We start from the raw sequence: 20811 nt of genomic DNA, 5'->3' as shown, positions 1-20811 counted from the left end.
GATGATTGGAAGAACATGCAAATACTACCATAACACCCATGGAATGTTGACCTGCCGATAGGTTATAATTAGGGAGAGGTGGGAGGGGTAATGTCCCCCTATATTTAAGAAACTACCCTTTTCGGTATTTTCATAAAAAAAACTGTTCTTCATTTATTTATATAAATCAGTTTTTCCATTATGTGAGAATTAGTGGACAAAAACAAACTTCAAAAGCTAATCAGTTATTTATTGCAATTCAAAATGTCTTGCTTTTTAGGCTTGGGACAAGAAATTTTAGGAAAAGGCGGCGACAAAGAATCGATGGCAAGACTAAAAAAAATGATGGCTATCATGGATTCAATGAATAATCATGAACTGGATCATGAAGATGGGGCCAAACTTTTGAAACAGCCAGGTCGAATCAGAAGAATTGCCAGAGGCTCTGCAGTGACAGAAAGAGAGGTTCAAGATTTAATCAGCCAATATTCAAAATTTTCAACAATGGTGAAGAAGATGGGTGGCATCAAAGGACTTTTTAAAGGTATTTAATAAGGATTAGACTACTGTTTTTTTTATATGCTCAGAAAAGGTTTTGCATTATTTAACTCATTTTCATCCAAATTAGAGATTTTGGGTTTTAGTTCTAATTGGTAAGTGACCTATATCCACATTACAATCTAAATTTTGTAACTATCGATGACTGGGTTAGGTTAAACTTTAAATGCAATCAGCCACAGTTGTAAACATGGGCTCACACAAGTCTCATTCTGGAGGGGATGATCTATGAACTTTCCAGAAGGTAGGAGGGGGGATGAAATGTAGAGAACAGGGTCTTTCTCTCCACACCTAAATAAAAAAAAACTTTCTTAAGATTGGTCTGAAGGGTTCACTCCCTACCATGGCTGTTTTTTATGAGAAAATTACCCAAAGTTAGTATATTATTAAATTTTCAATGGTTAAACTGTCATTGGTTTTGGCTTAGAATAGATAGTTTGCGAAATTATGTAATGACTTTTTACCGGGTAGCTGTTTGCAATAGGGTGCCAAGCTTATTATTAGTTTTGTTGCCAAACTGCTCTAATTGCTACTGAAACTTATATGTAGATAGGCCGTAAAGTTTCCGTGCTGATGCAGTATGGTTAAGACTGTGTGAGGGACGAGGGGCGTGTTGAGCCTTCTAACAAGGAACTGTCGTCGATCATTAGTTCTATTATGAATTAGGAAAAAAGTGGTTGACGAAAATCAAGAAGTACTGTAAAGAATATCCTTCTAATGATGAAATACATGTGTTTACTTTGATTCCGAGACTAAATGTCAAAGCATGCTGGGGCATGGGCATGATCTCATTGGCAATAGAGTGAGGCCGTTGAAATTTTGCAGCAAGACCACTGGGATCACTTATTCTTGGGTTTTTATTTTTCAATGCTATTGGCGGGATTCAATAAAAGTTCTGTTTCCAAATGTATCACTGAAAGCGGATAAGCATACTGCAAAGGCTTCAGACTTGCGTCTGATATTGTAATAAACTACTTTCTCATAACACAAATTGTTTGCTTTGAAGTCATATATTACATTATACTTTGTATTTCATGGGAAGCAGTATATCGGGAAGGCGTTGAAAGGTGAAAGTTTGAGCGGGCTAAAAAAAACCACAGCTGTTTGTTATAATTATTATTTTCTTATTATTTTTAAATGGAAAATTGTGTCCAAACTTAGGCAATTAAAGCACCTTTTTCATAGGAGCAAATCAACGTAGCTAATTTGCCGTTCTTAGCATAACTGAGACATAAATCGAGATATAAAAAAATAAACCAAGACATAGCTTTCTATCGACTCTTAACTTTTATCTTTTCGGTCAGTTGGTCAAAATAAGCAAAAAGAGTGTAGTTTGAAGCTACTTTGATTACATTTTTACTTGGGTGGAGGTTCCTTTCTATTCCATCTCAGTTTTCAGCTATCGATATATTACATGTTCCGTTAGTGCAATATGAATAAGGAGTAGCAAAAATACTTTGTACTCGATTTCTTAGTTGATTAGGATTCTATTATTCCTTTACTACTTGTTTATTTACAGAGGCAAGAATACCAATCTTTAGCAAGTAACTTTTAAGTTTTCTTTTAATGCAAGATTCGCGATGCTACTGAAACCTTATATTCTGCTTGTCTTGGTAATTATTGTTATGAATTTTACATACCATATAGAATGGTTGAAGCCCCTTTTAAAGGAGCTTACGATGATCAGAAACTCAAGTAGAGCTCATATTGAGAATCTCAGAAGGAGGGTAAATCATATATTTATAGAATATTGATATAGATGTCATATCACCTTGAAACAATTAGAAGGATTAACAAGACTAACAAGCCAGACGTGTCCTTTTGCTGAGGGTTAAAAAGAGCTGCAAAAGTCTTTGATTTTCTAGTAAAAAGGATAAACATACACAGTTAAAGATCTGTTGCAGGAAGTGCACATTGGTAGGATGGAGATATCAGGAAGGTTTTTGCACCCCATAATAACACCCAGCAAATCAAGGGTGGTTTGACATAACATGAAGCACGGAAGACGTGAGGATTGAACACTGCCAAGAGGTTCACCTTGAAAAATGATTTGTCGGTAGTCCTTTACTCGTCTTCCTTAACTTGTAAGGAGCTATTTTGTCTTTTTTTGTGATGAATTAACCTTGGATGAACTTTTAATGTCGAATAAGCCAGGCATTTGCTTAAGCCTCCATCCTCAAAAGATCATCCCAAACCTCTAAACGTAATAAAGTTACCTCTTTTATCTATTTAAGGTCAGGGCCGTATCCAAGATTTTTTTCAGGGGGGGGTACAAAAGGATTTTTCGGGGGGAAGGGGTACAAAAAACTCCAAAAATGCATACAATTTTTTTTATATTCATTTATGTTACGTTTTTACGAGTCAGACAAACATTGGGGGGGGGGGGGTGTCAAACCCCCTAAACTAAACCGTAGGGGTCAAACCCCCTTCGGTAATAAAAATTTATTACCGTAATTTACTTCGGTAATAAACTGAATATCATATTTGGCAGAAATCATGACGGTATTCCAAGGGTTATTTTTTCAAGAGGGAGGGGGGATACTTTAATTTTTTTTCAATGCTCTGAAGTTTATTCATATCCATTTTTGTTATGTTTCTACGAGTCAGACATTCGTATTTTTGTTATGTTTCTACGAGTCGGACGTTTGCATTTTTTTTACGTTTAACGAGTCATTTGCCTAGAATGAAGGAACTTGAAATGAGAATTGTTGCGTCTTCATAGTCATTTCAACCGGAAATACGGTGGGCCAGAGTACATATGTTTCTCAAGATTGGCGCGAATTACTACCCAGTTTTTAAGAGGTATTACCCTTCCCAGCACATATTTCAAGTATTTTTGACCCTTCAAGGTTGGTATTCTAAGGAATATAACTAGGAAAAGAAAAATTTACCCTCCTCAATTGAATAAACACAAACTCGACTTATTGTACTAACAAACCCATTTGCAATTTTTAATTATGGCTTCACATATCTGCTGTAATTTGCTTTTTAGCTTCTGACGGAATTATGAAAAGAGTTGAAGACTTTAAGTATAAAAAAACGCAGGATAAAATGCAATAAAAAAAGAAAAAGTACGCTTTTCATTATTTATTGAGTTACCTTCTTTTCATAACTCCTTAGCAAGGTCTATTAAAAACGAGATTGATCGATTCCTTGACATTTTCAAGATTAGAAAAAATAAAATTGTAAAATCGACAATTTATTTTGTGTCTGTCAGCACTCGAACTGCCCTAAGAATTAAGAACTTCTTCATGGTTAATGGATAATTTATGTGTATTCTAAGGAGGACTTAGCTTAAACGGATTCCTTTTTCAACAAATATTTTTCAGGTGGAGACATGGCTAAAAACGTGAATCCAATGCAAATGAATAAATTGAATCAGCAAATGGCAAGGATGATGGACCCTCAGATCTTACACAGGATGGGGGGAATGAATGGACTCCAGAATATGATGAAGCAAATACAATCTGGTGGAGGTGGATTTGACAATCTTTTGGGGAAGAAATAAATTTGGTTTTTGGTTGCCAAGAGTTTTTACCATTGTATACAAGTTTTTGTATTTTTTTTTTGCGGAGGATTTAAAAATGTACGTTTATTTTATTTTCAGTTCTTCCTTATGCTTTTTGGTAGAATAAATAAAATCATCTGTGGGTAGTTTGGTAACTAGAGAGTAGTATTTCAGGGATAATATTTCCCTTCAGCTTGCCTAGCCAGAGCTCTGAGGGAGAGGTATGGGAGTATTTTCTGAGAGGATTTGGGGTGGGGAGTTTAAACCCCCTTGATAGTACCATTTCAGACACGCATTTCCAGTAAGGTGGTGTCTTGACAGGCTTATCTGAGGTCAGGTACGTCTGTTAGAGATGCTTGACACGGTGGATTATATACCTGTCCGATTTCTGCTGGCATTATCTGCACGAGTGAAGTCACTAAGAATTAATAGAACCGTAAAGGTAGAAGAAGCCTAATTAAGTAAGTCAGTAAACAAGCATAAAGCTCAGAGTATCTTCTTTGATAAAGCAAAACTTGATAAAATTATTACAAGTCCAGATCTGCTGTACGAGAGAGAGACCGAAAGTGAAAGAGAGAGTGAGAGAGCTCGGGAGAAAGAGAGTGAGAGAGAGAGAGAGAGAGAGAGAGAGAGCATTTTCGTGCAAACAGATTACAACCCATTTGCATGTTTTCATCATGTTTCGTGCAACGGATTACATCACATTTTGAACTACACATTTGCACGTTTTCATTGTGTTTCATGCACACATTTTGAACCACATATTTGCATGTTTTTATCGTGTTTCGTGCAAAAAGATTACAACACTTTTTGAACCACGCATTTGGCTATTTGGCGACTATGACTGCCTCTAACTGCAAGTACTTACAACTGCTACTACTATGACTATAGTAGAGTTCTGCTACTTTTATTACTGCTACTTTTACCACTATTGAACTAAAACAAAAGGATTTAACTGCATCCAAGTTGTCAAAAGTGTACAGATTCAGTATCCCAGGAATGGAATATGGTATTAAGTTGAAACCGTCAGGTAAAGTTGAGGCGGATGTAAAGTCAAAAGAAACTATGTGCGTCTAGATTGTCAAAAGGGCGTCTTTGTAATATCCAAGGAAAAACTAAGAGTATTCCTTTGGAATTTCAGGAAGTGTTCTTGGGGGTGTTAAACTAAATTAAAGAGATTATGAGCACCCGATTTTGTCAAAAGAGCATATAAGCGATAACCCAGGAGCGGCTAAGGGTATCAAGTTAAAACTGCCAGGACATGTGATTAGGAAGTGGAACTAAAACAAAACATAAAATGTGCATCAATTGTTGTCTAAAGGGCATATCTGCGATATCTCAGGAAAGTTAAGGGAATTAAGTTAAAATTTTCAGGGCATGTGAAGGGGGAAGGCTGATTAATATGTGTTAATACTCAAGGTTTTAACATGATGGGGTGAGAATTCCAACAACCTTATAAAACCCCAAAGGTTATGCAGACTTTCAACACGATGCATCGGAATATTATTCCCCGTATCTATCCATCCAAAGCATAATAGTATAACTATTATTAAAAATTGATGCCGAATTTTGTCTAATATGTAAATAGTATATTGTCCAAAACTGCCCAATTATAGTCCAAAATCTGGATTCTTACAGAGAAAAATAAAAAAGATTTAAAATATTCTTTTCTTAACCAATAAAAAAAATTGTCGATGAAAAATAAAGAGAAATTAATTAAAAAAAAAGAAATGCCAAAAGAAGTTTTTATAAGAAAAGTAAAGAGCTACATTAAACCAAAGATGAGCAGAAATAAAGTCAAATAATATTTCAAGCGTAAAATGACCATAAATCACTATCAATAAATAAATGATATCTACAACGAACAGAAATTACACTAAAGAATCGAGTCCAACTAAAAACGAGCAGAAACTACCATAAAGAGGGTTTGGTCTAGCGCCTCATGTGCCTTCAAAGAATCGGAACTTTTGCACTGAAAACAAAATAAATTTAAATGTTTTTTCTTTTATAATTTTAATAAATCCAAAATTGTTGAGTCTTTCGGGAATTAATATCAGTATATATCAAACTCAATACACATTCATTTGTTCTTTTCAGTAATCTTGGTTATTGTTGTGACTTTTTTACGTTAGGAGAAATAAAAATACATAAATAAAAACCAAAATTGTTTTCAGTAAAGTTCAACTGAAGTTCTGGTCTTTAGAAAGCACAGGTAGTGTAAGCCATGCTCCTCTTTGTGGTAGTTTCTGCTCGTTTCAAGTTTGACTTGGTTCTTTATTGTAACATCCATTCGTTTGGGCGTTTCATTTATTTACTGAAAGTGATTTGTGATCATTTTACGCTTGAAATATTGTTTGACTTTATTTCTGGTCATTTTTGGTTTACTGTAACTCTACTCTTCTTTCAAAAAGTTCTTTTGTGGAAGTTTTTGGTTTAAAATAATATTGATAAAAATCGAAAACTGTCAATGAAACTAATACAAATTAAATACAAACGATGAAACTAAAACAAAACAGATACTAATATGGATGAATCTAAAACCAAAGTTTGTATCAAACATTTTATATAATTTTACTAATTTTACATTTTATTAATATAATGTAATAATTACTAATTTTATTAATAATTTTACAAGATTGTAAAAACTAGTTTTTAAGGGTAAATATTTATCTCTAGAATTCAAATGACGAGAGATTAAAAAAAGATTATAATATATCATAAAATATTATAATCTTTTAAGATTATAAAAGATCAAGAAAAATGTGGCTTGATTTTGATATGCCCAGTACATAACGTTATGTCTTGTAGTCTGTGACTTAGAGGCGCTGAAACATTTTTTTTTCTTCTTAATCATGACTCGTCTCGCCAACCTGTTCTGAAGTAGGCCTCCTCAAAGGCTATCAGGAAATGCAAAACCCCCGGACTATTCTTAGAATCAGATGAGATTAGTTCCAGAGAAGGTGCAGGATTCGCTCTTTGGTTTTGATCATATGAACCTCTTCATATAACGAAATCAGGTAAGTTAACAGAGAACCATGTCTTTACCTATTTATTACTAGGTCAGGTCGGCAGGGCTGTAACTAAGGCACACAAAGTTCAGAATTGAGAATTTCAGGGAAGCTCTATTCTACTGTTCTAAAAATATGATTAAACTCTACACTCTCATAGTATCTTAGTAATATTTTAAAAACTCCTTTCTATTAACCGTGTGCTTTTTCAAGTGAAAACTATTGCTTGATGATTATCGAAAAAAAAATGAAGAGAGCTATAAAATAAATTGTCTCGATCCTTAACATTTTTATTTAATGTCTATATCTTTTTAAGTTATCTATTTGATAAAGTCGCTGACAAAACACTTCTTTATTTATCATTGCTTAAAAACACAACAGTAGAATCAATGCAGCACTATTGATGAAACTGGTATAGATCCACTGCATAGATACGCTTTTAACGTCATAACAAAACACCCTTAGCGTGTAACAAAGCACCCTTAAAAATATTAAGTTAGCCAATAGTTTTAACGCAATACAGAAACAAGAGGTAACAACAACGGAAGAAAAAGAAATCAATAAAAGAAGAGCCCTTTGAGAAAATTGTAAGTTCAATTTCCAGCTCAAAAGGAAATATAATTGAGAGTTTAGTATGTGGATTCGAAAACTTTTCATTTTTTAGGTTACCCGAAATCTGAAATACCTTCTCAATAAGAATGATATTTGACTTGGATTAACAGCAGAATAGGTTTTATATTGTATTTCTAATATGACTTGTGCTTAATTGGAATTTTAATTAGGTGGGCGAAAAACGAGTGCAATATAGACTACCATTCAACAAGACATATTCTCGTTGTTGAAGTCTTAAGTTTATAGATACACAAACTGTCTTCATTCTAGGCAGTAGTATGCCAATTCACATTCTCATACAGCAACACCCTCTAACCAAAAATCGGCAATATTTGATAATTCCGAATAAACTTGAGTTGAAGTTGGTCTCTCTTGCTTCGAACCGAAACATATGGTTGCCAGCTGAAATAAACTGCCGCACAATTCTTCAGGCCAATCTCCTGCCTTAGGGTCCACATCTATCATTGATGCCTCATCTGGGCTTATAACCTAGAAGAAAGGGCAAAGAATGGTTCCAACAACAAGCAGCTGATAAGAAAGGAAACCCACATCGCTTCCTTTCTTATCAGCCTCGTCAAAACCCGCGACCAGTGGAATGAACGATAAAACAACAGCACAGTTTAAATTAGGTGGGACATAATTGCACATAAACAAGAGCAAATCAAAAAGGTTACTTTTGTGGACAAGGTTTTGTTAGCTTCAGTTTTTCTCACAAATAAACAGTTCTTCAAAGATACGGATTTGTGTACAGGCCTGATATTCAGTAGGCTACTCTGCAACGCTTCTTCTTTTATCCAATTGTGATCCCGGTAAGTTTTGAAAAGCTGTTAAATATTTCATTGCTTTCCAAATTTTCTCTATTTCAAATTTCATTATAACGGACCTGAGATGTGCCAATGATAAAGAAGACTATAAAACAACAACTTAAAATCAAAGCCTATTTCCTGCAAACACTAAGCTTCAAGCTGGAAGCACCATTCGGGGCTATCAATCCTGCTGTACCGACTGACAGTGTCTGCAATTTTCTTCATGCCTTCTTTTTTTATGTACCATGAATCAAAACATATTATTTTCAATAATTTTCCTTGCAGCATCGTAACTTCAAACTGCAATTGCTTAAAACTTTGCAGGGGTTATGTTTTGATTTTTGCTGGCGAAAGAAAAATAGTAATACAAAAATGCTGTATTACTACATAAGCAGGAAACAGAGCTTCCTCTTCACTCAGCCCACCACCTGCTAAACACCTTTTTTTTTTTTTTTTTAATGAATTTAGACACAGAGAATTAGAGAGGGAAAAAAGGGCGTCTAAATGAAAAAATAGTTTTTTATTAAACAGAATTTATCATTGAAAAAGCTCCGGTAGAAAAGAAAAACTTTAGTATTGGGGGAAAGGCAATCATAGTTTTTCTTCCCCAACAGCAGAAGTAGATAAGTAATGTCCAATAAACCCAATGGTTAAGATTCACCGGTGGAATTATTTACAAAAAATTTTTGAGATCTGCCTTTTCGTTTTGGACGAAGCTATCTTTTGTAAGGAAAAGAAGGTCAAAAAGTTATCGTAACAAGGGTGGTTTGAATTCAAGAAAAGATATAGTAAAAATGGAAACATGCTAAAACGAAGCCTTCATTTGTTTTATCATCAACATAATCAACCCAACTTACAGTCTTTCAAAAACTCCAAAATTTTTCTTCCGTGGAAAGAATTAAAATGTAGCTTCTTTGACAAAGTCTAACTAGCCGGTGAAAAAATGGTTTATAAAAACAAAAAGAGTATCACAACGGCAAGAAAAAACTAGTAGAAATCAAGATCACCAAGACAAGTGCTAAATAACAGTAGAAACCAATCCTGGTCGTAATTTGCTTAAAATTATTCTCCAACATTAACTAAAAAAAACAAAAAAACAAAAACAAAAAACGATAGTACTAATAATTGAGAGTAAAAACAAACAACTCGACTTTTTATTGACTCCATTTAGAACGTGTAGTGTGATGACATAGCCCCACACAATTAGGCAACAAAAAACTTATAAAAAATGCAGATATTGGTCGTTTGAAAGGCAGGGGGCCAATATATTAAATAAGTTAAAACGTGGTACTAATAAGAATACCGCTTGCGACTATAATTATTAACTTCTTTACTTCTGCTTATTGAATAAAAAGCCACTTTTTTTTTTAACCAAATAATCACAGGTCACATATCATATACTCTGCCAAAATAAACAAAAGATTCAAATTCATAAAGCAAAGTGAACAATCGTACTTCTGTTTTATACAACATATTAACAAATATTCCCATGAGTAGGTTCACTCTACCATCTACCTTGAAATTCTCTACAATCTGGATCTACGTCTACTGTATGCATTGCTTGCAATGGTGCGTATATTGAATTATAACAGGGCTTTGTATTGGATTTTCTGCGGCCTTTAGATTGGATTTTTTGTTTCTTCATTTTATGGGGAGGGGGTGTGCGTAATGAGAGGTAATAAGCAAAGACCTAATAACTTGGTCTTTAAATAATACTGTTTACAATTACATAAGTTTGGCAATGAATGTTTATTTAGGGCCAAAACGTCCAGCAGGTCGTCCCTAAGGGGGTTGGGGAAGAGGTCACAAAGAAGTACTTAAAGAAAATAGGAACTTCATTGGACTAGGAAAGGAATGAAGCTTCAAACAGACTGGGGTGGAGGAGGAGCGTCCTCAGCTGCATTGGTCTCGGGCGGCTTTATGCTGCATTGAGTTGTTAGTACTGGTAGTAGTAAGATGGTTTATCCATTTCTTTGAGAGAAGAATATTGTATGGTTTCAAACAGCTTGCGTTACCTACTGCACCCTAAAACAGGCTTTCAATTAGAGAGTTTTTGATCTGGCTCCTTTTTAATAGTACAATCACTTTTTAAGAGACCTTTAGATATTCGATTTGTTGTGCCCATTTGATTGTTTATTACATATAAATTAGCCAAATATTATAAGGTTTACGATTTTTTTTATCTTCTACAGAAGTTGTGATTTTGAGCTGCGTCTTTTTTGAAAATAATTGATTTGAATTTTCAAACAACTATATTACTTACTATGGCTCCAACTTTGTTATCTCCACAAGCAATAATTCCAGAAAGAACTTCCAGTATAACCTAAAAAAACAAAATACATAAGACGAAAAACTGAAAAAAAAAGAGAGAGAAAGAGAGAGAGAGAGAGAGAGAGAGAGAGAGAGAGAGAGAGAGAGAGAGAGAGAGAGAGAGAGAGAGAGAGAGAGAGAGAGAGAGAAAGAGAGAGAGAGAGAGCCAGCACAGTGTCATTTGATTGAACAATAAATGAATACTTACTACGCCAAAGCTGAATACGTCCATTTTTGCTGATATATCACCACGTACAGCTTCAATTGACATGTATATATGCGTTCCCATTGGGTTATCAGTTTCACCAGGAAGACCAGTTGTGACACCACTTTTACCAGCTCGAACTAGTCCAAAGTCCCCAATCTATCAAAGATATCAAATCAAATACGTTGTATTCGAAAAAAAAATAAAAATAAAAAAGTGAAAATGACGTCAATACTGTCTCTAGGGAAATTGACGTTCCAACAGTTGGTTCTAAAGGTTGATTTTTGTTTATCCTTCCGTTTTTGTTCATGTCTTTCTTCTCTTTTTTTCCGGTTATACCTTTTGCCCGTTTTCTTTAGTCATTTAGCTTTTTTTTTCTCAGATGCCCAGTGTTTTAGTTCCAACTTGTATTCTATTTTACCAATGTAGTTCATTTCTCTCACAAGCTGTTTTTGCTGGACTAGTTTTTTTTATACATATGAATTAAAACAAGGCCAGTATTATTTGGACTGTAAAAAAAAGCCAAGAATGAGGACTATAGTGAAAAATTGAAAAAAGAACTGTCTTTTTGTATTTTTTTCCAATTGTGATTTACGTCTTTTTAGAAAATATTTTTATTACTGGAAAAGAGGTTCATGCACCTCTTGTTAGTCTTATATTTATTTTTCACGAGAATAGATGTTATCAGTGCAGTATAGGATTTTGTTCAGGTTTTTAGAAAAGGTGTTAAGTAGAAACCAGATATATTTTGTAGGAGAAAAACAAAACTGAAACATATTTTTCAGATATCTACTATTAATGAGAGAAGTTTTCTACGCATTTAAGGAGCGGAACAGAAAAATTTTGATTTCAAAAGTTCCATTTTCCAGCAGTTTTGTAAGTAAGACAAGAGGATATAGCATATTTAGGAATATGCTACCTTGCAAAATTGCAAGCCCTTTGCATCTCCTTGACGTCGACGCCACGACGAACGTAGTTATCTCAAACACAAAGACCCAAATCAAGTCTCTATACGGACAGATCTTTTGAAAATTGAAAAGTTGTCCGATGCCTGGATGGTCAAATTCAATGCATTGAAAACAAAGGAGCTGCTGTTCTGTCCATTGAAAGTGCCGCGCATATACCCCAGCTTTATCTTCAAGAATGAAGCTTAAAAAAGATTGGACGAGCTTCGTCTCCAAGGAATCCACTTTATCACTGATCTCTCTTGAAAATTCACTTCGAACGGATGAGAACGTCCTGTGCAAGAAAGCTGGGGATCACTCACCAATGCAAAACTTTCTACCACCCAGCTCCATCCTCCCATTTTACAATTCTTGCATCAGACCCATCGCCAAATATGGGAACCCGCTGTATGCTGGTTTTCTGGAAACGTGGTTGGCACTTCTTCAAAGGTCCAGAATAAAGCCAATAGGGCAGGTTCACTCGCTACCCATGACTCTCTCCAGTCCTTTAGTGAAACGTTGGATGTGGCGTCGATGACTTTTCTACAAGTACATCGATTTACCTCCTTCGGTAGAGCTTTCTCGTATTATGTTCCCCCATTGTCCAACAAACACGAAGGCACACTGCTCGGTCCAATCATCTTAAGGTTGACACACCGAGACTAACCGAGTACTGAAGGACAATTTAAATCGACATTGAGTTTTAATTTAGAGCTATCTTCCTGTAGGATTGATGCAAAAGACTAGCGGCAAACTTGATATGTAACTGTACCTGGCGCTTTTTAAAAGTCTTTTTTAGTTAATCACTATTATAATCAAGATGGCTCGAAACATATAATCAAAATAAACTTAATGTTTAATATATAATGATAGTAATTACTAGAAATCTCAGCAGTTCAAGATTTTATATAATAGTAATTTTAAATTTTTAGCGTTATAATTATAAAAAATGTTTAAAATATATTTAGTTTTCAGTTAAGCACAAATGGAACCATAAAATTTAGAAGATTAATTATTATGAGGGGGGGGGGGCAATAGCCAAACTTCTGTTTGAAGTAATTTCTGTTTTCTTTTAAGTTTTATTTATATATTCACTTCAATTTCTACTTGTTTTAGGATATATTTATTCACCTATATCAGTGTCTCTTATCTTTATGTTTGATGTGATTGTTTGTTTGAATTTTTGTTCGTCAGAAGTTTGGAGTGTCGCAGGACTTCATTTCTGCGTCTTCAGTTTTAATATAACTTTTTACTTTTCTTTAAAAAACTTTTTCGGAATTTTTTTTTTTTTTTTAAGAAATTTCTGTTCATGTTCGATTGCCAAAGTTCTATTATTGGTTAATATTATGAATATTTCACCAGTTCTTTGATTTTTTTCAGATTTTTTTAAAAATTAAACAATAATAAAGACAAAATAAAATTGTCAATTTCGACAGCTTCTACGTATGTCTTCGCAAGCACCGTATTCTTGCGATGTATGATACCCATCAGTTCCAGCTTCTTCAAGACACTATGCTGCTTCTATCTGACTCCAGTATTTTATATAATCTGATCAGTGAATTCGTCAGATTTTTTGAATCGTAAGAGCAGTGTGATTCGCAAATCTCACAAGACTGACTGGCTGGTTGTCTGTTTACAATGTGTCATATAGCTCTTTCTAATAGTTTACAGCACATCGATATACGTAAGCACACCCCATGAAATTAAGCATCTTTGAATGCTTAATTTCATCATCGGCTTTCCCAAAACTGTATCAGTTTTCCCAAGGAAAGGGTCTTTTATAAAAAGGATTTGAAAATAGAGCTGAAATACCTTTAGCCGGCATCAAAACACCAACGATTTAGAACCGATGTCAAATCATTTATAGCTATTAGGGTAAGTATAAGGCGTCAGCCATTTAAAAAGCTATAAACAATACAATCATAATTTTAAACGCATTATGAAAGATACATCATAACAATTTTCTGTAAACCTTTTTTTCATTTAAAATAATTGTACACGTCCCATATATACATGAAATAACAAGCGTTCAACCAATTAGTCTCGAATTGTGCTCTGATTTCGTGTGGCTATACTGCAGTAAATTAATAATTATTTCTAGAGAGCAGAGGAGTATAAGCAAGGAGAGCTGAAAAAGCTCAAGACCATTCTTACCCTCCCCAGAGAACTATTCTACAGCAGAACAAGCTTAAGTATTGCATAAGAACTTTTATGTTACTAGATTTAATAGTTTACTTTGGTTTTCAACTTAGAAAATTATCAACAAGCTCGTGGCAACGAACTGGAAGCAGAGAGTCCCATGCCAATGGCATCTGAAACTTTAAGCAGTATAATTTTGACAACAATATACATAACTATCGAGTTTCCTTTTCATTGTTACTATAAATATGCAAAATTCATCAAGTTTAAAGCTACCGATCAAAAGCTATTATCATGAGAAAATTTACATAGCTTTGAAAAGGAGCCCAATCAAGACAAAAATACAAATTCCAGTTTAGTATGCCAAATAGCCCTATATCATAGGTTCCAAGTACTTCTATGTAGAAATAAGACATCTTTCAATTTTCCCAAGACGGCTGGTCATGGATGCGTGTTTATTTGTTATTTTTTCCTTCTAGGGGGGACCATATTAAATCAATGGTCTTAAAATATCAAAAATTAGCCCATTCAAGTGGAAATTCAAAGATATAGTCCTATTTAAATAGTCAAGATTTTATTGCAAAATTCCGAGGCCACAGCACCACACGAAATACAGCTACAAACAGAAAAAAAAGAACAAAATACATAGAATTTGTCCGAAGAACAGAATACACCTTAAAATAATACAAACCAAGAAAAAAAAATAGACATGGAGGTTAACAATTTTAACGGAAAACAGCAACCATAATAAAATTCAGCTCCTAAAAATCTTAACAGACTATCCCCTGAAACATAGTTCCCTATGTTTTCCCCCTATACGAACAAACTCACACAACTGTTTAGCAGCACAAAAGTTCCTCGCAAACATCCGCTCAATTAACCAACACTCACTCCCAGACACTCTTCCAAAACATTCATTCCGTAACTCAGACAGCTTGTCTTACTCGGATACAAAATTAACAGAAGAGATCATGCAATGCAGAATATTTCCATTTTGTGCCATCAAACAACATTTTTGCCCTGACCATGCATTGTTGGGCGCCGGTTATTAGAGTAAGTTCAGTGCATCTGATTGGGGAAGGGGGGACGGTGCGTGAAGCCACATTCAATGCTTTCCTCGTTCAGTTCTTTTTTGTGCCAAATTTTCCAGGTTTTCATGAAAGGTACCCAGCACATCTTTTTTCGAAAGAACATATTCGGACTAGGCGTGAAATATGGATACGGAGGAGGTGAAAGATCCCTTTTTATTGTAAAAATATTTTTAAGTATGCAATAAAAGATCTTATTTTTAATAAAAGATTATAAAAATCACATTTGTAATTTTGCTGACGAGTAAAAGCGTGGGAGCAATATTACTTCAAAGACCCCCCCCCCATGAATTTAGACATTTCGGCCTGAAAAAATGAATGTAATGAAATTGTAAACATAAGGGTGCACCTTTTTAAGGGAGATTTATAGTATAAAAGTATTGCTATACTAAAGATAAAATACCATCCAAACAGTTAACATACCTTCCCGTTTTCACACAAATGAAGGAAGGTTGAAGTCAGCTCCCTTCTTGTTTATCTATGCGAATGCGATGTCAAAAACGAAAAGGTACTAACTGCTAACTAAAAATCAAGTTTTTTTCAAAACAAAAGTAAAGAGCGAAGTTAAAACTGTAAAAGATCATAAATTATCCTTTATTAGGGGATTACGACGCGTTAATCTCATTCCAATCTGCTGCTAAAGATTAGTTTATGAGCTATTTAGAGTATGCTGAGTATTTGTAATTTTTGAAAACTTCAGCATAATGAACGCAGGTGAGGCGTTGAGGGTTGCACTCCCCCTCGTATTCCGGACATTTACTATTTGCTTATAGCTTTAACATCACTCATTACTCTCATTTGAAACACTTTGTTTAATTTATCTTTAAAATTTCGTGTTTGTGATTAGTATAGCTCCCATGACCTGTTTTTACTTGACAAAGTTGAAAAGAAGTAGATGACACTAAACTTTGGTCCTTCCCCTCCCCATTCAAACTGAAAGTTTCAATTTTGATCTCGTTCACACCAGATTTCTGTGTGCATTCATACCAGGATTTGTAGCGTGAATTGAAACAACGCCTCGAGCTATTCGCTGTATAGTTAAATAGATCATCCCAGATCCTGATTGTAATTTGTATGAACTATGTGAAGCCACCCAGTCATCTTAAAAAATAAATATTATTTTGGGTAGACAGTAATCAGGAATAAAGCCTATGATTCTTTACCATTATATCAGGCTGTTTATTCGCCTGTAAGTTATTAATATTATTCGTACCGTGGGTATATCATATCAAGTTTTTCTTTTTATAATCATTTAGCTTGTCACATACCCACAACCAGTAGGAGAGGGGACGAAGGAGAAACTCCGCGCTAAGATTTGTTCAAAGGATAACCCCCAGCCAACCCGGAAAAATTTTTGCAATGAAAATAGTTTTATCATCTTTTTGTCCTCCTCGCTCCATCATTAAATACATTTATCTAGACGGTAAAGAATCAAATTTATATGAACTAATTCATGTAAGGCAAATAATTTCAATCATAATTTACACAGCCTGATAGTGATCAAATTCTAGAATTATTATTCATATCTCTAACTTAAGACTCTTTATCTACCTGAAAAAATTATTAATATTATTTGTAACATTAGTCTACCTTATCGGTTCTTTAGGATAACTTAGTTTATCGCATACCCGTAAATAAGGTGGCTGAGATTTTTTCCTAATATAAATTCAAAAGTATCCCCTCCCCCTCTTCCACTTCTTAAAAAAATAGATAAATTATTGCAATAAAAATCCCTTTCCTCATCTTCCTATCCCCTTTAAAATCCTCCCAACTCCGCCACCCTCCAAAGGTCCAACCTGTCTGCACCTATGGCTTATCACATATCGTAAATGCGATATAACATATAAGAAAATGACGGGATTGATAGAACTAATTAAAAAGGAAAGAACAAAGAAGAGTATTTTCTCAACTTTTCCTTAGGATTCGATGTAAAGCTGACCTTAAACCATGCCGGGAAGGGGAATTGTTTTGATTCCCCCTCCATTACCATATTTATAAAGGTTACATAAAGTGCGAGCTTTTTAATTTAGTAATGGCTAAAAAGAAAGCAAAGAAATGTTTTCACAGTTGATGACTCACAATGAAAATCCTATATATGCCTCTGTCTGGAACTTAACCATGAATAAAAAGTAAAATATTCAAGATGTAACAAATACGCAACCTTGGCTAAGCAATGTTCATCCAGCAATACATTTGCAGACTTGATATCTCTGTGTATGAAAGCTTTCTTTTCAAAGGTATGTAGGTACTTAATGGCAGAGATGACTTGTTTTAGTATATGTGTTCGAGTCTCCCATGACAGTGGTTGTGATTGATCCTAAAGATTAAAAGAAAAGTTATCAATTCGAATGTTTCGTCAAAATACAAAACTTATTTGATATTATCTTTTTTTTGTTTTATCAATCAAAACAAACACAAAATTTTAATTCAGTTTTTTTTTCACAGTTTGGTGTCGATCTAGATGACAATCCACCAACATTTTGCGTGGTCTATGAGATAAATAAATAGCTATTTCGAAAAGTGGCAGTAGTGAGTCGATCAACAAATTTGACATACGAGACTAAAATGCAAAGCTAGTATACAAAACAAAACTGAATTAAATAAAAAAAGGAAAAATAAACGATTAGGAGTTTTTGTTCTAATGCTCACTTTTACTAATAATTTGACAAGGTTACATTATTTACTTTGGTTTGTCTCAGAAAAATATTAGACCGTTTTATTGCTTCTGAGAATGCAACAGTCAGACTAAACAGCAAAAAAATTAAATAAAGATTGCTGGGCAGTCAAACAAAAATTGGTCCCTCAATACTGTCAGAACCTTTTTGATTTGAAACCAGGGTAATAGCTTGCTAATTAAAGGAGTTAAGAAATTCGCAGCCATCTAAAACTTTCTACAGCTATCTAAAATGCAGCCTTCTGATTCCGGTACCTTAAGAAAATCAACCAAATACTATAGATGATATGGTAACAGTTTGATGCGTAGAGTACCGACGACGTCAAGTCCTCAAACCGGAGTGGCCTTCATGTCCGTGCCATATCCGATTTTTCCCGATTTGTATGATTATTCCTATCACTTTATATGTTTTCCATGGACTTGACCCATTTTGGATTTTTTTTCAAAGTTCTAGTACCCAACCTAGGGAGCACAACTAACTCCCTTCAAATAAAATAGGCATGTCATTGGTCTAAAAACGAAAATTTTGGCATATTTGCTTCCTCTTCCAGGGAAGAGTAAGTCAGCCTCAAAAATTAATTACCACATAAGTGCCTGTGACAGCAGGAAGCCTACTTAATTCCAGCAGAGACAGGAAGGCCAAAAACTACTCTGTGGCTGTTCGGTCTATAATTAAACAAACAAAAATTGGTTTCAATTTTCTTTGCCCATGAAAAGCAGAGGGGAGTCAGTATCTTTTACAAAAAGGAGACGCAGGAGCAGCAACATGCTCCCAGTTTCAAGAATTTGCTTTTTTTTAGTTTGCTTCGGAAACTAAAAAAGAAGTTTCACATGGGCTGTCATAAATGATGAAGAATAGAACCGTTTCCTGAGATTACATTAAATGCTTTACCACATACTCAAAACCTCCAGATATTGTCTCTTCGCAAGAAAACAAAAAACAAAAGGAAAAGCTATAAACTTTTCTCCTTAATGATAGTGAAACAGGAATGCTTTGTTAAGTATATTTAACATACATTAAATACTCCATTAAAATACAAAATGCTGAATATTAACTTGCTTAAATGTTAAATATATTAAATGCTGTTATTAGTGTTATTAAATGCTCCTAAGGTGGGTTGGAGTAATTCAGCAAAACTCGGACCCTATTTTCCTTCTGTTAGAAATAACTGCTAAAAATAAAATAAAAAAATAATATAGAACGATTAAACAGCTACTGGTCAAGATTTTGTTTCTTTTCTCAAAAAATTTTTGCCAGCTTCTCAGCTATTATTATAAAGTCAAAATCCATGATTTATGCATTCTGGAAACTTCCGGGTTCTATTAAATCCGTAAACTTAGAAACAGCCAATGCAAAATGGCAAGTATGAACATTTTTTAAAGAGTTCTTGAAAATAGTCAAATGACACTAATAATACTGCCTAAATATACAAAGTGGAAATACCTCTGGAAAGCAAGACAGTAGGTTACCTAGCTATCTTGCATACTAAGCCAAGTTACCTTGCAAACTAGCCTGTCCTCAAGGGAGCCATTGACCATTAGTGGGTAGACTAAACATCTTTCTTCTAACATGACACTATTAACACCCGTGATGTCGACTTCCGGGGCACAAAAACCAAGAAGCGTAAGCAAATTAGGGTGATTGAACCTGTCATACAATAAAAAGAGAACCTTTTAATACATTTATAAGGACGAGGGCTTATTTTCGACCATAAATTAAGCATTATTGGTAAAAAAGAGACGGACTAACAAAAAAAGACTTGTGTAGTGAAAAAAAAAGAAACAAAACGACTTTAAGAAAAGGATTAAAAAAGACAAACAAAATCAGTAGTGAGACAAGAATCTGGGTCTTTACGTGCGAAGATTGTACGCAATAATTTGATAAAGTGAAATTAAACTTCTAAAAACAAACAAACAAAACATTATCTTCGATCCAAGTTCACTCTTTAGTAATAAATTGGTTTAATATAAAATTTGGTATATGGCAAAAAAAAAAAAAAAAATAAGGAGACATCTAATATATTAGAAAATAAGGATTTTTGCTAATCTTTGTTTTTAATCTAATTATAATTAATTCCTCTGAAAGTATCACAATTAATTTTTGTAATCCAGACAAGTGTTTGTTGTCACTGTTGAAAGATACTAGCTAAACAAATAAAACTGGGCGCCAATTTTAGGTAAGCTCAAACCCAAAGTAAATTAACATTTCCAAAGAGATAAAATTAAGTTTTCCGATTTACAATTTTTTAACTAATTTTCAATGTCAATTTTGAACATAAGGTTGATCTAAATTTTACAGTTAAATTAACTATGGACCACCACTCGATCACTTACAGCGCTTTTTTTTCTTCTTCTTCATGGTTTTTAACATTGTGTCAAAGGAAACATTCACAAATTAAAGTGCCTTGCTTGTGTATATTCAAAGAAAAAAAAAAGAAAAAAAAATGTGCTTAGAAGTTTTTTCCAGGTTCTTCAAAACAGTCGGAACGTAGGAGAAAGGAATTTAATTTCGAGGAAGCTAAACACTACTAAAAAAAACATCCGTGCTATAATATATGACTAAGTCTTGACGTTTCTCCATTTCACGCTCTATTTTCAGTCAACATGGAAAAAGAAACATGCTTACCTTACGTTACCTGTGTTTTACCATATGACCAATATTCTGAAATTATTTGAAAAAAATGGTATTTTACCATATGAATAATTTTTGGTAGACCGTCTTTTGCCTTCCAGTTACTTTTACTCTTAAGAAGGGCACTAGAACTATCAATTTCCAATTGAATGAGGACCCTCCAAAGTTTCTTTGAGAACTACGTTCATACGACGTGCCGTGGCAAAACATAAAAAATTACAATACATAGATCCCACTTTGCTCTTTACCTAGGCAGCGCTATTGGACTGCCTATGATATATCCCCAAAAGCTATGCGTTCCTCTTGGCCCAAGGACCGATTTTTTAAATTTTCAGTCCAATCAGACAC

General features: G+C 34.2%; 2 protein-coding genes across 5 annotated transcripts in view; one reads left to right on the top strand and one right to left on the bottom strand.

The window, feature by feature from the left end:
• The first annotated feature begins 242 nt into the window (after positions 1-242).
• On the top strand, positions 243-4163 carry LOC148950285 (signal recognition particle subunit SRP54-like). The gene is made up of 2 exons (XM_089092285.1): positions 243-523; positions 3867-4163. The coding sequence occupies exons 1-2, from the start codon at positions 244-246 to the stop codon at positions 4043-4045; spliced, it is 459 nt and encodes a 152-aa protein (XP_088948411.1). The 5' UTR covers position 243; the 3' UTR covers positions 4046-4163.
• Positions 4164-7391: 3228 nt separating this feature from the next.
• The window catches only part of LOC148950284 (uncharacterized), a 57648-nt gene continuing 44228 nt past the window's right edge, over positions 7392-20811 (bottom strand). For all 4 annotated transcript variants that reach the window (XM_089092281.1, XM_089092283.1, XM_089092282.1 and 1 more), the window contains 5 exons: positions 19332-19479; positions 17319-17474; positions 10990-11145; positions 10735-10794; positions 7392-8154 (listed from right to left, as the gene is read on the bottom strand). In XM_089092281.1, the coding sequence (XP_088948407.1) occupies positions 7960-8154; positions 10735-10794; positions 10990-11145; positions 17319-17474; positions 19332-19479 (715 nt within the window). In that variant the 3' untranslated portion in view covers positions 7392-7959. The remainder of the gene's footprint in view (positions 8155-10734; positions 10795-10989; positions 11146-17318; positions 17475-19331; positions 19480-20811) is intronic.

Source organism: Artemia sp. Qi Xiang Cuo, chromosome 7 (assembly GCF_049724085.1).
Source record: "Artemia sp. Qi Xiang Cuo chromosome 7, ASM4972408v1, whole genome shotgun sequence".
In the NCBI taxonomy this organism is placed as follows: Eukaryota; Metazoa; Arthropoda; class Branchiopoda; order Anostraca; family Artemiidae; genus Artemia; species Artemia sp. Qi Xiang Cuo.
The sequence above is the reverse complement of the archived record's forward strand: the minus strand, read 5'-3'. Positions and strand labels throughout refer to the sequence as shown.